The 17,571-nt window shown below is 41.0% G+C and overlaps 2 protein-coding genes across 2 annotated transcripts in view; one reads left to right on the forward strand and one right to left on the reverse strand.

Annotated features, from left to right (window-relative positions):
- The window catches only part of LOC146395043 (uncharacterized), a 178,992-nt gene that overhangs the window by 159,240 nt on the left and 2,181 nt on the right, over window positions 1-17,571 (forward strand). The gene's annotated exons all lie outside the window — the stretch shown is intronic.
- Window positions 1-17,571, reverse strand: part of CHN2 (chimerin 2) — a 299,981-nt gene that overhangs the window by 17,175 nt on the left and 265,235 nt on the right. Inside the window, exon 8 of the mRNA XM_003484050.5 lies at window positions 531-615. Within this exon, the coding sequence (XP_003484098.2) occupies window positions 531-615 (85 nt within the window). The remainder of the gene's footprint in view (window positions 1-530; window positions 616-17,571) is intronic.

Genomic DNA, 17,571 nt, shown 5'->3' on the forward strand with positions numbered 1-17,571 from the left:
CAGTTTCCTCATCTAATCAATGGGGAGAATAAGTGTGTCCTCCCCAAGGATTGCTGGTGAGGCTAAATGGCATGATAAACAGGAAGGGCTTAGCTCAGTGCCTGGGATGTGGTAAGTATTCACTAATATTATGATTTTGAGCCCTACTTATTCATAGTAAAGTGGGGATGGGAAAGCAATCTGGCTTTTCCATCTATGTGATTCCACTGGAGTTGATTTCTTTTTCTTTTCAGGACAACTGCCTATTTGGGGTGTCAGGAAGGTGCCCAAGAAAATACATGCACTTGCGTATTTTTCTTTTCTTGTACAAACATGAGATATTCCTTCTCATTCTAGCACCATCTAGAGCAGTCTCTCCATTCAGCACAGAGATGCCATGAATCTTCCAGAAAGTTAGACTCCTGAATTAGATGAGTTTCCCAGCTTGGAGTGATGCTGGGCTTGTTTCCCAGCTCTGGAGAGAAGCCCTCCAGCTCAACCTTGTGGCACTTTGTGTAAATGGAAAAAGATAAAGAAAGTTCCATGTGTACCTGAGCACCGGACCCCTTGGGCAATGAGGCCCCACATGAAGTTGGCACAGTATTCACACCAGTGCGGGCCTCGGAACGTGTGGACCTAGGAGCCCAAAAGAAGAAAACTGTCAGAAAATTCAGTCACTCAGAAGCAGGTGGCCTTGGACATGAAACAAATAGATGACGTTGAGAAACCAAAGCCTGAGAGGGAGTCAGCTTCCTTCACTGGGCTTTTTCTTTCCAGCGAGGCCAATTTGCAAGCGGACCTGGAGAAAACAGAAGTGCTTTGCTTTTTAAAAATTCTCCACTGATCCTCCAGGCCCTGAACCAGAGCTAGAAAGGAACATGGGGAAACAGGACGCTTATAGGGCCACACCATCAGCTAAGGAATGAGGCTCTTGGTGCACCAAACAAGGCCTGAGCTGGTGGCTATAACCTGCATTTAGCTAAGCAAGTTCAGTTACTGTAGCCTTTTGACCAAAGTTGCCCTATCTCCAGAATATCCAGGTAGGGATAAGTAAGATATGATTAGGGGATAAATCAAAGGTTCCAAGGCCTTAAGCCACTTCCAGAAAAGGCATTTTATTATTATCTGTCGTCTTTTTAGGGCTGGACCTGCAGCATATAGAAGTTCCCAGGCTTGGGGTTGAATCAGAGCTGCAGCCACAGAAATGCCAAATCTGAGCCACATCTTTGCCCTATACCACAGCTCACGGCAACGCCGGGTCCTTAACCCACTGAGCAAGGCCAGGGACTGAACCCATGTGTTCACGGACTCTAGCTGGGTTCATTGCTGCTGAGCCACAATGGGAACTCCCCAGAAAAGGCATTTTTAAAAGTGAGGGAATTGGGTGAACATGGAAGCTTCTAATAGGGTCTATAGATGGGCCTTCCCCAGAGAGGTGTCTGCACTCACCATGCCCGTGTGTGGCCTATGGCTGCATGAGTTGAAGCACAGCCTTGGCCTTCTGAATGGCTAAGGTGCCAGCCTCATTTGCTGGTGTCCAAGTTATTTGTGAAATATTCTGAACATCATGGAGTAAGGATGGTCTTATCTCTATTCAGGTACAGGCCCTCCGGAGACAGGGCCATGTATTAAATCACAACTGAAAACAAAAACCAAACAAAATAACATGTTCTCTGGCACCACTGGACTTCATGAAGCAAAGCTAGGGGATTCCTGGAAAGCAACTGTGGTTGTGGTAAGCCAGAAACCATCGCAGGCTGTCTATTTGAGGGCATATAAATCTATGCAAAGAGGTTTTGAATTTTTATGAAATTCAAATATTATGAGACTGGGTGGCTCATATAAGGATGTTCCAAATTGTAAACTTCCATTAGCAAAAGACATGTGGACAGTATTTTTTTTAAGAGACTGGGAGGCCTGTAGAGGCCTGTTTAGGCAGGATGACAGCGGTGCTCACAATTTGGGAAGATGGTCGACAAAGCCCAGCTTAAGGAAAAAACAGCACCACTTTGAGTTCTTCATTTATTTAGCTATGCCAGTAATTGAGTATACGGAAGCTGACACATGATGCAGACTCGGTTCCCTCCTAAGGGCGCTCACAGATTTATCAAGACAGAGAAAGTATGCAATTAACCAGTCAAAAAAGACCAACTTCTGACCATGGTTTCTAGGCAATAAAACTAAGTTATCATCGTCTTTTGGTCTTTTCAGTTTATCACATGCAAAGCGCCCCATTATACTATTTCTGCTTTGAAACATGATGGAAAAAAAAAAAACACACCACCACTAAAAACCTGTCAGAATTCTTTTTACTAAAATGGAGAATCATGCTGCAAGGAAAGGACACTAAGATATGACAAAGCACCCCTTTGTTGGAAGGCAGAGAATCCGTCCGAGGGCGCGCTTGCGTCTTGGAGCCAAAATGCCGTGATTCACTGGGAGGCCTACTCAGCTGAAGTGTAGCACTGAAAGAATTTCTCAGTAAAGTGTCCTATTGAAAGCTGAACATTTTACAGATTTAACAATCAAAGGTTTCTTAATATTTTACTGGAAATGCTTGAAAGGAACTGCTGGTTAATGATGGCAACAAAGTTGATTGTTAATATACCGTGGAAATCACATGATCATTAAAATATCTAAAAAAAAAAAAAAGCAATGAAAAAAAAATGATGTGAAAAGGGCTATAAAAGAAGAAATAAGGCTGCCACTAGAGAGATTTAAGAAAGGCCCTGCTGTTATTCACGATGGTCAGAAAGTCCTCTTTTGAAAGGTGACCTTGAGCTGCTTGAAGGAAGAGAAGGGGCCAGTCTGGTGTGGACACTCGGGGGAGCACTGCAGGTGGAAGGAATCTACAGGGGCTCTGCAGGAGCAAACGAGCTTGGTGTGACAGAGGAACTAGAAGGCCAGGATGGCCAAAGCTCCAGAGGGAGGGAGAGAAGCATTGGGATGAGGGAGAAGGCAGGACAGGGCCTTGAAGCCTTTATTAACGAGTGTGGATTTGGTTGTAACTGAGGTCCAATAGGAAGTTCCTGAAGGCCTTTAAGTAGGAAGATGATGTTTTAAAAAAGATGTTCTGACCACAGTGCTGAAAATGGAAAGGAGACTTGCAATAATAAGAAACATTAAGAGACTCGTAATAGTAAGAAAGATTCAAGGAGTAGATAGTAGTTTCTAGTTGAGAAACAACAGAGGTCAAGACCAGGATGCTGGAGGTAGAGATGGGGAGTGGGTGAATTCAAGATATATTTTGAAGAGAGAATTGAAAGGACTTGATAGCAGAATAAATGTGGGTCTTTGACAAAGAAAGGAATCAAGAATGACTCCTAGACAGGAGTGAGGAGTGGACAGTGATGCCATTTGACAGGTGGATAGCGATGCATTCACTGATATATGGAAGACATTCTTTTGGGAGAAAGAGAAGAATTCAGCTTTGAGCACTTTAAGGTTAAATGTTGCTGAGGTTCCAAGTGTTAGGGTCAGGCAGAAAGTCACACGCAATTCAGTATCTCAGAGGAGTGGGGGCTGGAGGTATATATTTGACCATCCTAATAAATGGTATTTAAACACTGTATGAATAGATTAAAAAAAAGTACTATGTTGAATAACAGAGGTGAGAGTAAGCGTCCTTGTCTTATTCCAGGTTTTAGTGGGAAGGCTTTCAGCTTTTCTCCATTGAGTATTATATTTGCTGTGGGTTTGTCATAAATGGCTTTTATTGTGTTAAGGTATGTTCCCTCTGTACCCACTTTGGTAAGAGTTTTTATCATGAATGGATGTTGGACTTTGTCAAATGCTTTTTCTGCATCTATTGAGATGATCATGTGATTTTTTACCTTTCTTTTGTTAATGTGGTGTATGACGTTGATTGATTTGCATATGTTGAACCGTCCTTGTGAACCCGGGATGAATCCCACCTGGTTGCGGTGTATGATCTTTTTTACATGTTGTTGTATTAAAAAAAAAAAAAAACAACCAAAAAAACTATTAGAGACAGAGAGTAGACAATAAAGAAAATAGAGCCTAATTCCAAGCCCTCAGTGCTCCAACATTGGAGAGAACCAAGAGAGTAAAGCATTTAAGAGGCTAAGAGGTGAAGCATGTCTTAGGGAAGGAGTGGCCAACCAGGTTGACTGCTGGAAAGAAATCCAATTAAATGAAGGCTGAATTTTGATTCAGATGTAGAGAAGTCACTGGAAACCTGGGAAAGAGCAGTGTCTTTGGATTGTCAAGGCAAGGGCAGAAGTTGTACTCGAGAGAACTGAAGGATAAATGGAAGCATGGAAGTGGAGAAATGTTTAGGAAAATTTGTTAAGAAGTTTGGCTGTGATGTCCTGCAGAGCAACAAGATAGCTCCAGGGAGATATGAGGTGGGCCCTGGGAGGACTTTTTAAAAATAAAAGATGGCAAAACCAAACATTGCAATTGTGAAAAATGAAAAAAAAAAATACTCAAGCAGAAAATAATTGGAGACCATCCAACCAAAAAAAGGAAGAATGGAGAACCATAGAATCAACTGGAACACAAGGTTTAAAATGGCAATAAGTAATCATCTATCAATTATCACCTTAAATGTCAATGGACTGAATGCTCTAATCAAAAGACACAGAGTGGCTGAGTGGATAAAAAAGCAAACACCTTCAATCTGCTGCCTACAAGAAACTCTCCTTAGGACAAAGGACACATATAGACTGAAAGTGAAGGGGTGGGAAAAAATATTTCATGCCAATAGACATGACAGGAAAGCAGGAGTTGCAATACTCCTATCAGACAAAATAGACTTTAAAACAAAAGACATAAAGAAAGACAAAGAAGGACACTACTTAATGATTAAGGGATCCATCCAAGGAGAGGATGTTACTATCATCAACATATATGCCCCAAATACAGGAGCACCCAGATACATATAACAAATATTAACAGACATGAAGGGAGAAATTGATGGGAATACAATCATAGTAGGAGACTTTAATACCCCACTCATACCAATGGAAAGATCCTCTAGACAGAAAACCAATAAAGCAACAGAGATCCTAAAGGAAACAATAGAAAAGTTAGACTTAATTGACATCTTTAGGACACTACCATCCAAAAAAATCAGAATACACATTCTTCTCAAGTGCACATGGAACATTCTCAAGAATCGACCACATGTTGGGACACAAAGCTAACCTCAACAAATTTAGGAGCATAGAAATTATTTCAAGTATCTTCTCTGACCACAATGGTATGAAACTAGAAATCAACCACAGGAAAAGAAATGAGAAAAAACCTACTACATGGAGACTAAACAACATGCTACTAAAAAACCAATGGGTCAAGGAGGAAATCAAGGAGGAAATTAAAAAATAGCTTGAGACAAACGATAATGAAGACACAACCTTTCAAAATCTATGGGAGGCCGCAAAAGCAGTGCTCAGAGGGAAATTCATAGCAATACAGGCCTTCCTCAAAAAAGAAGAACGATCTCAAATTGACAACTTAACCCTCCACCTAAACGAATTAGAAAAAGAACAAAAAAGACCTAAAGTCATCAGAGGAAGAAAATTATAAAGATCAAAGAGGAAATCAATAAAATAGAGATTCAAAAAGCAATAGAGGATATTAATAAAACCAAGAGCTTGTTCTTTGAAAAGGTAAACAAAATTGACAAACCCCTGACTACTCACTAAGAAGAGAGAAAGAACCCAAATAAAAAAAATCAGAAATGAAAAGGGAGAAATCACAACAGATACTGCAGAAATATAAAAAACCATAAGAGAATACTATGAACAACTATATGCCAACAAATTTGACAATCTGGAAGAAATGGACAATTTTCTAGAATCTTACAGCCTGCCAAAACTGAATCAAGAAGAAACAGACCAACTGAACAGACCAATCACTAGAAATGAAATTGAAATTGAAGATGTCCCTACAAATGAAAGTCCAGGACCAGATGGCTTCACAGGCGAATTCTACCAAACATATAAAGAGGATCTGGTGCCCATCCTCCATAAACTTTTTCAAAAGGTTGAAGAAGAAGGAACACTCCCAAAGATATTCTATAATGCCACCACCACCCTAATTCCAAAACCAGACAAAGATACCACCAAAAAAGAAAACTATCGGCCAATATCATTGATGAATATAGATGCAAAAATTCTCAACAAAATCTTAGCCAACCGAATCCAAAAATATATCAAAATGATACATACGCCATGATCAGGTAGGGTTCATGCCAGGTTCACAAGGATGGTTCAACATACGCAAATCAATCAACGTCATACACCACATTAATAAAAGAAAAGTCAAAAACCATATGATCATTTCAATAGATGCAGAAAAAGCATCTGATGAAGTCCAACACCCATTCATGATCAAAACTCTTGCCAAAGTGGGGGTATAGAGGGAACATTCCTGAACATAATCAAAGCCATTTATGACAAACCCACCACAAATACAATACTCAATGGAGAAAAACTGAAAGCCTTTCACTCAAATCTGGAACAAGAGAGGGATGCCCACTCTCACCACTGCTCTTCAACATAGTTTTGGAAGTCCTAGCCACAGCAGTTAGACAAACAAAAGAAATAAAAGGCATCCAAATAGGAAGAGAAGAGATCAAACTGTCACTGTATGCAGATGACATGATACTATATATAGAAAACCCTAAGGACTCAACCCCAAAACTCCTTGAACTGATTAATAAATTCAGCAAAGTAGCAGGATGTAAGATTAACATTCAGAAATCAGTCACATTTCTGTATACCAACAATGAAATATTAGAAAAGGAATACAAAAATACAATACCTTTTAAAATTGCACCTCAAAAACTCAAATTCCTCGGAATACACCTGACCAAGGAGGTAACGGACTTATATGCTGAGAACTATAAAACTTTAATCAAAGAAATTAAAGAAGATGTAAAGAAATGGAAAGATATTCCATGTTCGCAGATTGGAAAATCCATATTGTAAAAATGGCCATGCTACCCAAAGCAATCTACAGATTCAATGCAATCCCTATCAAATTACCCATGACATTTTTCACAGAACTAGAACAAACAGTCCAAAAATTTATATGAAACCACAAAAGACCCAGAATTTCCAAAGCAATCCTGAGAAACAAAAACCAAGCAGGGGGCATAACTCTCCCAGACTTCAAGCAATATTACAAAGCCACAGCCATCAAAACAGTGTGGTACTGGTATCAAAACAGACAGACAGACCAATGGAACAGAATAGAGAACCCAGAAATAAACCCTGACACCTATGGTCAATTAATCTTTGACAAGGGAGGCAACAACAGAAAATGGGAAAAAGAAAGTCTATTCAGCAAGCATTGCTGGGAAACCTGGACAGCTGCATGCAAAGCAATGAAACTAGAACACACCCTCACACCATGCCCAAAAATAAACTCAAAATGGCTGAAAAACTTAAATATAAGACAAGATACCATCAAACTCCTAAAAGAAAACATAGGCAAAACACTCTCTGACATCAACCTCATGAATATTTTCTCAGGTCAGTCTCCCAAAGCAATAGAAATAAGAGCAAAAATAAACCAATGGGACCTATAAACCCATGGGACCTCATCAAACTGAAAAGCTTTTGCACAGCAAAGGAAACCCAAAAGAAAACAAAAAGACAACTTTCAGAATGGGAGAAAATAGCTTCGAATGATGCAATGGACAAGGGCTTAATCTCTAGAATATATAAACAACTTATACAACCCAACAGCAAAAAAGCCAATCAATCAATGGAAAAATGGGCCAAAGACCTGAATAGATATTTCTCCAAGGAAGATATACAGATGGCCGACAAGCACATGAAAAAATGCTCAACATCGCTGATTATAAGAGAAATGCAAATCAAAACTACCATGAGATACCACCTCACACCAGTCAGAACAGCCACCATTAATAAATCCACAAATAACAAGTGCTGGAGGGGTTGTGGAGAAAAGGGAACCCTCCTGCACTGCTGGTGGGAATGTAAACTGGTACAGCCACTATGGAGAACAGTTTGGAGATACCTTAGAAATCTATACATAGAACTTCCATATGACCCTGCAATCCCACTCTTGGGCATCTATCCGGACAAAACTCTACTTAAAAGAGACACATGCACCCGCATGTTCATTGCAGCACTATTCACAATAGCCAAGACATGGAAACAACCCAAATGTCCATCAACAGATGATTGGATTCGGAAGATGTGGTATATATACACAATGGAATACTACTCAGCCATAAAAAAGAATGACATAATGCCATTTGCAGCAACATGGATGGAACTAGAGACTCTCATACTGAGTGAAATGAGCCAGAAGACAAAGACAAATACCATATGATATTACTTATAACTGAAATCTAATATACAGCACAAATGAACCTTTCCACAGAAAAGAAAATCATGGACTTGGAGAATAGACTTGTGGCTGCCCAGGGGGAGAGGGAGGGAGTGGGAGGGATCAGGAGTTTGTTGGGGTTATTGGATACAACTTGGAATGGATTTACAAGGAGATCCTGCTCAGTAGCATCGAGAACTCTGTCTTGATACTTATATTGCAACAAAACAAAGGGGGGGGATGTATACATGTAAGAGGAACTCGGTCCCCATGCTGTACAGTGGAAAAAAACTAAAATAATAAAACAAGAAAAAAAAAAAGATGGGAGGCATTAGGGCATGTTGACTTGTCAATAGGATTGATATAGGTAGAAGGGAATGGAGATGCAGAAGAGAGAAGCAAAGGAGTGATGATTCTGAGAAGCTGAGAGATGATGAGGTTAAGGGCATATATGGAAGAGAGAAACAGTTGAGATTTTTCCAAAATTAATAAAAGACACAAAGTCTTCAGATTAAGAAAATCTAAATGTCTCAAACTTGATTGATAGAATAATCTAGAACTTTATAGATTACAGGGAAATCCCAGGATACCAAAGGGTAAGCAAGATCCTAAAAAAACAGGTTACCTGCAAAAGGACAGAATTAGGATGAAAACCAACTTCTCCTCAGCAAAAAAGAGACAAGCAGATCATGAAACAATTTCATCAAAGTGCTCCGAGAAAATTACTGCCAACTTAACTTCCATATATAGCTAATTGTCGTCCAAAAGCAAGGGTGAAATAAGATATTTTCGGACAAATGCCAAGAGTTTCCATTCATACATCCTCACTCAAAGATATGCTAAGGGAGAACATACCCCCCCCTTTTTTAGGGCTGCCCCTGTGCCACATGGAAGTTTCCAGGTTAGGGGTCAAATATGAGCCACAGCTGCCAGCCTATGCCCCAGCCACAACAACATGGGATCTGAGCCACATCTGCGACCTACATCACAGCTCATGGCAACACCAGATCCCCAACCCACTCACTGAGCAGGCCAGGGATTGAACCCACATCCTCATGGATACTAGTTTGGTTCATGACTGCTGAGCCATGATGGGAACTCCAAGGGATAACATAACTTCTGTTAAGAAACATACCAAACCTAATGGGAAAGGACAGGATTCAAGAAGCCATGGTGAGCAAGAGAACTGGGAAACATGAGCTAGTCTAACCAAGCTCTGTCTATAAAACAGTAACAGGATGACTAATTTCAGAGGACTTAAAAACGGGATGAAAAAGATGACATAGAAGATTCAGAGAGTAAAATAAGGAAACAAAAAAGATTATTGTAGAATATAATGAAATAGAAAAATAAAATAAGAAGGATTAAAAACAGGTGGTTTTTAAGAAAGATTTATGTAATAGGCAAACCTTGAGCAATGGATCAAGAAAAAAGGCACAACAATAAAAGAGAGGACATAAGTGCAGATGTGGTAATGGTAGAAACAAAAACCTTGAGAATACTAACTTTGTACCCACAGAATTAAAAGTAATGTGAAATGGGTGATTTTCTTAAAGAATATAAATTATCAAAAATGACTCAAAATGATACAGAAACCTAAATTCAATTATACCCATCAAAGAATTAAATCTGCAGTAAAACATCTCCTCTCAATACTCACCGATACCAAATGATTTTATTAAGTTTTATCTAATTTTTTTTTTGGCCTTTTTACCTTTTCTAGGGCTGCTCCCACAGCATATGGAGTTCCCAGGCTAAGGGATCTAACCAGAGCTGTAGCCACCGGTCTACACCAGAGCCACAGCAACGTGGGATCCGAGCCACATCTGAGACCTACACCACAGCTCACAGCAACGCCGGATCATTAACCCACTGAGCAAGGCCAGGGATCGAACCCGAAACCTCATGGTTCCTAGTCGGATTCATTAACTACTGTGCCACAATGGGAACTCCAAGTTTTATCAAATTTCTCAAAGGCACATAATCTTTAGCCAATACAGGCTATTACAGAGCAGAGAGGAGAAAAAAAGAAGAAAAGCTCCACAATTCACTTTATGAAGCTAATATAATCTTAACTCAAGAACCATATAAGAATGGTACATAAAAGTAAAATTAGACATCAATTTCAATTATGAACATGAACGTAAAAATCCTTTTAAAATCCTACTGAAAGTAGCATCAGGTTTAAATGTCACAACCAAGAAGGGTTTAGTTCAGGGACTTGGGGTTGTTGACGTATTACTAGAATTCACACAATAACCCAAACAAGAGAGAGAAATCACAAAATCATTTTAAAAGTTAGAATATCAGCAATTAATAAAAGTCCCCATCCATTCAAAGTAATAGCACCTAGCATGCTAGGAATCGAGGGACTCTTCTAAACATGGTTAATTAAAGATATCTATGATACACATATAATAAACATCACATTTAATGATAAAACTTTAATTTCCTTTAGAGTCAGCAGAAAGATAAGGCTGCCTGCTACAAATGCCTTCCTTTGGGCATTACCCTGCAGGGTTTTAGCCAACATAATAAAACGAGATAAAGGAACCCATAATATGTGACTGGAAGAAAGAAACAGGTCATCAAGTTTGCTTAATATAAGAGCAATATGGGAGTTCCCTCCGTGGCTCAGTGGGTTAAGAACTGCTATCCATGAGGAAGCAGGTTGGATCCCTGGCCTCACTCAGTGGGTTGCTGTGAGCTGTGGTGTAGGTCACAGATGCGGCTCAAATCTGGTATTGCTGTAGCTGTGGCGTAGGCTCACAGTTGCAGCTCTGATTCCACCCCTAGCCTGGGAACTTCCATATGCCGCAGGTGTGGCCATAAAAATAAGAGCAATATGAAGAAACCAGTAGTAGCATTGCTATCTATCAGCAATAAATCATGTTGTTAAACAATAAAAAATTAAAGACTCCATTCACAACCTCAGCAAAAATCAACAATAATTATAAACTAATTAATGACAAAGATAAGGAGATCTTTTGTATTCATGTATGGCAATCTCAATATTATAAATATATCAATTATCCTCCAAATGAGCCTTTAAATCCAATGCGATTTCAATCAAAGTCTCCATGGTGGTTTTCAGAAAACTTGACAAGACGCCCCTACCATCTGTACGAAAGAATGGAGCTCAAAGAAATAGCCCTATTAATTTTGAATAAGTAGAAGAATGTAGAAAACGCATATATCTTGACCTTATATCAAGACTTACAGAGTTAACGAAAGTAAAACACCATGCAGGATGGGCAAACAGACCAGTGGTACAGAGTGGAAAGGTCAGAAACCAAATCACACATACCTGGAGACTTGGTGTGTCTCAGAAGTGGCATTACAAATTAGCGGAGGAAGGATGTCAGAGAGAGGAATTATTTCCCAGTTCCATCCACCTATCCACCTGCTCCTTATGCCTTCATTTATTTAATACTTACATGCTGATCGCCTACTTTGAACCTGGCACTGTACGAGTTCTCGGATACACAAAGTCAAAATAGATCAGAGGGGCAAAGACCTTCCTATTCTCAAGGATCTCATCAATGAAAATAAGTAGGCAACATAATAATTATCCTATGGTAGTACATTGGAAAGAATACCAACTTCTTCCTGAGAGGGCTGAAGAAAATAATATTTGAACTGAGTTTTGAAGGATGGATAGGAGTTCACCAGACTGGAAAAGATGAGCTGGTAGGGAACGAATGACGTTGACTGGGGAGGCTGATGACCTGGGGAGAACGTTCCAAGAGGAGGAAACAGCACAACCAAAGGCCAGTGACAAGTCTCAGACACAACTTAGAATAGATTTACAAGGAGATCCTGCTGAATAGCTTTGAGAACTTTGTTTAGATACTCATGTTGCAACAGAAGAAAGGGTGGGGGAAAAAATGTAATTGTAATGTATACATGTAAGGATAACCTGACCCCCTTGCTGTACAGTGGGAATATAAAAAAAATTATTAAAAAAAAAAAAGGCCAGTGAAAGTGGGTTTGGGTTAAGGCATTCTTTTCTTGTAGGTCATGCAAAAAAAGAAAAAAAAAAACGAGCAAAAAAAAATTGTCTGGAACATCTCCGATGGTTAAAGAAATTGCACGGGAAAGAATAATACACCGTGAGGTAAAAATAAAAACGCAATACTTAGAAATTAGGAGAGTAGCTACGATGTTTGCTATACATTGACAAAACCACACTGGTCTACTGAATGCTTCAGGAAATACAGGACATGCTCATCATAGATTTTCTAAAATTTTACTCTTGGCCATATTTTAAAAAATGATGAAGCATAAAAATTGCATTTAAGGAGTTTCTATTGTGGCTCAGTGGGTTAAAGACCCAACATTGGTTCTGGAGGGTGTGGGTTTGATTCCTGGCCTTGCTTGGTGGGTTAAGGATCTGGTGTTGTGGCAAGCTGCAGCGTAGGTCGTGGATATGGGCGTGGATCTGGTGTGGCTGTGGCTGTGGTGTAGGCCGCAGCTGCAGCTCCAATTTGACCTCCTATCCTGGGAACTTCCACGTGCAGCAGGTGCAGCCATAAAAAGAAAAAAAAATTTCCTTTAATGCTTATTAGCCCTGCTCAGAATTACCAACATCCTTTCATATCAAGGTATCCCCACTGCCTTGCATCTCACTTCTTCAGCTAAACAAATGCAGGCAGATGTTTTTGAACAGCAAATAGCTCTGCCTAATAACCCCCCAAATACACATGCCCCAGAAGTACAGCAAAATGGGGGCAGAAGGGAATGCAAAGTTAGTTAAACATTATTTTAGGCCCACTGCCTAATTTCCTCTTTGTGATGGGCCATTGTTTATTTTCGTGGCTGATATATTCAATTTTCTTTTGGGTTCCCGAGGACAATCCCTAGACCGTAGGCTCCATGTAAAGGCTGAGGGCCTGCTCTCTGAACCCATTTTATTTGGGATTGAGTTATTATGCTTATTCTCCCAAGGAAATCCCCGTATCTTAAAAAGGCACTGATCAGCTTTTTCCATCCTCTGAAGTTTATTGATTTTCAAGAATATCTTTTCAGAAAAAAAAAAAAAAAAAAAAGAACATTTTGCAAACTTTAGGGCCGTAACTAAAATACCCTAGACAGGAAGAAAATACCCCAGACAGGAAGAATGTCTGTCCAAGACTATTATACCGGGCCTGGTCTGCCTGGAATTCAAAAACCACACCAAACAGAAAAAAAAGATGATATTACAGGAGATAAGGTCTATTTGACAAATAGCCCAGGAATAGCCACTCTGTAAAAACAAGAGCAAGAAGAGTTGTCAAGAAAAATCTTAGGCGTTTAGCAAGTATTCCCCCAACTTGACTCTTTCTAAAGGAGCAGGATGTTTTGTGTCTCACATCTGCTGAATCTGGAAAGCAGTATTCCCTGGTGGCTTCATAACAAGTATGTTTTGATGGGTCAATGTAGACACCGCCCAAGTGTATAATCAGCTTAGCCCAGCTTTCTAGACCGTTAAGAAACAGAAAGTGCTATGGACGATGTGTTACAGTTGAGAAATGTTGCTTTTCCTTATCAGTACACATCAGGGCTTCTCAACCTTGGCGCTATTGACATTGGGGCTGGATAAATCTTTGTGCATGGTAGGATGCCTGGCTTTTCCCCACTAGATGCCAGTAGCACCCCCTCAGCTGGAACAACAACAAAAAGTCTTGCCAAATACTCCCAAGGGGACAAAGGAACCCTGATAGAGAGTCACAGGTATAGACTAAAACCATGTCACTTATATTAAAAATGGGGACTTTATTCTTCGACTTGAAAAGGACTCTTTGGGTCAGAGATAGCTTTTTCTTCGCTACTTTATATTCATTGAAGAGGAGGCTAGAGGTGGTTACAGTCATTTCTCGCTAGACGTCTCTGGGCTTGGGGTTCATCTCATCTGGCTTTTGCCCATAGTTTCCTGAAGGGCTAGAGGACAGGTGGCTTGTCCATGGTCACCCAGATGGTCCGTAGCACTTGGCCTCGCAATCTCAGACAAGGCAATTTCCCATCATCATGTGACATTGAACTTGGGGGAGAAATTAGGTTAAACCTTGGGCTTTTCCGTCTTGCAAGATCAGATGAAATACTGACCTTCAAGTGACCTTTTTAGATGTAGGAAAATAGCCGAGGGGAATCACTGGGTCTGTGATTGAAGACTCTAGGTTTTCCTGCAAGGCCTGCGGAGCAGATGCTACGGGAGGGCCAGGTTTCTCGACCTCAGCACCACTGACCCCCACATGTGTCTGTTCAGCAGCTGCTTCAGTACAGTTAAAACAGGATTTCACTTCTAAAACCCTGACTGCCACAAAGCTTTTTTAAGATTCTCTCCACTGCACAAAGTGAGATATCCTTGTGCTGGCTAACCTTCTCTCAGGTTGGTGAGATTATCGGCACCAACATTCTTTGACCCTTTCCTGCTCAAAAACCACCAGCGGCCCCCATTGTCTATTGCAAGTTTTCTCAACCTTGGCTCTATTGACACTGGGCTGATAACTCTGTTATGGAGACTGTTCTGGGCATTGTGGGATGTTTAGCAGCACCCCTGGCCTTGGCTAGATGCCATTGGCATATGCCAGGCATGACAATGAGATATGTCACCCCCCCCCCCACCCATAGTGCCATCTATCCCCTGGGGAGCAAACTTGCTCTGGTTGAGAACCACTTAGCAGAGGAAGAGCTCACATTATGTCACCACTGTCTTTCTGGTGCCTAGCAGGGCCTGGTACACAACTGGCCCTCAGTCTATATTTGCTGAATTAGGAAAAAAAAAAAAAGTCTAAGTGCTTTCCTCTTCTTAGAACTTTCAGAAATATCCAACTAGTATGTACAGTGATCACTGGTGTGCTTTTTTTTTTTTTTTTTTACCCCCACAAAACACAAAAGGAGTATTTCTCCAGACTTAAAAAGCCAGAATCAGCTATTTAGTCATTTACAATAGTCCCTTTGAATGACATGTTCTTTGGCCTAAAACAAACTGAGTATAAAATTAATAACAACTAAGCACTTGATATAGACTGGACTTGTTAGTAGATGATTTACATTTATGGAACAGCTTGGCCAAGCTACTGGTGTGTGGCCTAAGTGAGGAGTCTCTCTTGGGTTTGCTGTCAAAGCCTATTTTTCTCTCCACCAGGCTCTACTGGAGTGCAAAGGATTTACAATGACAGTGTCCCAGTATTTATTAAAAAAAAAAAAAAGTAAATGCCAAGGAGGTAGAAGATAAGCTTTATATCATAACCTGGAGGAGGAGAAGGAAGTACTCACCTACTGGAAAGCCTTTCCCAAAACTGTTTCCTCGCTTCATCCCTGCCATGAAGGAAATGCCATTGGAGAAAGGCCTTGTGCTACCGGGTCTCAAGCGGACCCCTTTCAACCATGACTGCTAGATTAATTAAGCTGTCGTTTTCATAAAGAAGCCCCTTTGAAAGTGAGCAGGTGCTATCTGTGGAGCAATAGTAAATCCTGGTGAATCACAGAAGAAAAGGGTTTTCGTGCACCTTCCAGGGTGGTTTGCCAGGACGAAGGTGATAGTTCAAGTTAACCGTAATGTGTAGCCTATTTGTAGAATGCAAAGACTCGAGATGGACTGGTGAAGGAGAAGCTAAGCTCTAGAAACGAGGGCCAGCGGGTCTCAGCAGAGAGGTCCCATGGAGTCACTCGGCAGACAGAGCAGTGGGAGGGGGGCAAGAGAACCCATCGGGGGGAGAGGGTGGAGGAGAGTTTGCCAGATACAAGCCTCATTTACTTCCCAGGTCAGCTGAGGCTGGTCCTGGCTCCAGAATGGCACAATGGCAATGCGTACACTTGGTAAATGAGAAAACCTGAAGAAAAGACACTCTTCCTTATTCGCAGACAGATGACAAGACTTACCTGTGCTGCAGAACGCCTAGGCTTGCAGATACTAATACTAATAATAACATCAGAGCTGCTTCCTGATTTCCTTTAAGCAGAACTCAGTGGAAAGAGGGGATGTCAAACTTTAAGTGGAATTCTTCAAAACGAGGAGAAAAGGGCCAGAGCGGTTGTCTCCAGCCTATCGGCCTGGGAGGATTCCCTTCCTTCGCACATGACCTGGGTACCATCCATCCTCCAGACATCCCAGAACCCCATCCACGTAGGTACAGAGGTGCCCTCCATGGCCAGAGTTCCCTGAGCACAGCAGACACCTGGTTCAAGTCAGGCTATCCTCATTCTCTCTTGGGAAATTTTGAATTGGGATTTTTGTGGCTGGGCCTTTGTAACACGTAAACCAGGGAGTTATCATCAGCCGCATTCTGCAGACCATATGGACTGAGATAGTTTTGCGAGGGAGAGAACAGTGAAGCTGATATCCAGAGACCAGACAGCAAGGAGATGATGGGGAGAGAGAGAGAGAGGCAGGGATAGAGAAAGAGACCCTGGGTCCAGGTGTACCCCAGTTTCTGCTTCTTCTCTGCCTGAGTTCTGAGCAGTCTTTGGGGGCTCTGTGAGACCTTACTGTATAGTAGCCTCTTATTTTGCTTAAGACAGTTTCCTAGGGTTCAATGACTTGAAAATGAGAGGTTTCTATTCATTATAATGGTGGAATGAGGCTATAGTAGGAAGCAGAGAAAAATGACTTATCTTCGTAACACTTTGGGAGCAGAAGCTGTATTTTCTTCATAAAGCCCAATATTTCTATTTATTCCAGGTGTACTGAGTCTCTCGTTTTATATTCAAGGCAATGAAATTTGCCTTTCCTTTGAATTGTTCCTTCCAGACTTATTTCTGCCAAAATAGCCTTTTTTGATTATAAAAAAGAAAGAAAAAGAAAGAAAGAAAGAAAGAAAGATAGAAAGAAAGAAAGAAACAAGATAGAACTCACAACCATTTCTGAAGCTGATTTCTGTTTGTGCCAAAGTGCAGGCACAGAATCCAACTGTCCTGCTCCTCGGGCGCTCGGGAGTGAGACCAGGACAGGCGAAGGAGGGCGGTGGTCCCCTAAATCCCCAAAGGAACGCAGGGTGGGCAAAATACTGGGGGTGAAAACCTGGCACATCTTACGAGGTCAACAAGAATGAGGAAAAGCAAGGGGTTTGTCGGTGGAAAGCAAAAGTGGCTTGTTCTACAGCAAATGACCACTAGACCAATAAGAATGCAAAAAAAAAAAAAAAAAAAAAGAAAGAAAGCCAAAAAATAAGAATGCAAAAAAACAATGCCAGGCCTAGAAGCCATCAAGGAGCCACAAAACCCAAACGGGGAGGTGGTGGTGCTGCCATGTCCAGGATGGGTGTCCCAGCAGCGGCACGAGGA

Source organism: Sus scrofa, chromosome 18, assembly GCF_054392235.1.
Source record: "Sus scrofa isolate SSC_HxYL_T2T_F1_AM1 chromosome 18, Sscrofa_HxYL_maternal_Yorkshire_Landrace_v2.0, whole genome shotgun sequence".
NCBI classification, from domain to species: Eukaryota; Metazoa; Chordata; class Mammalia; order Artiodactyla; family Suidae; genus Sus; species Sus scrofa.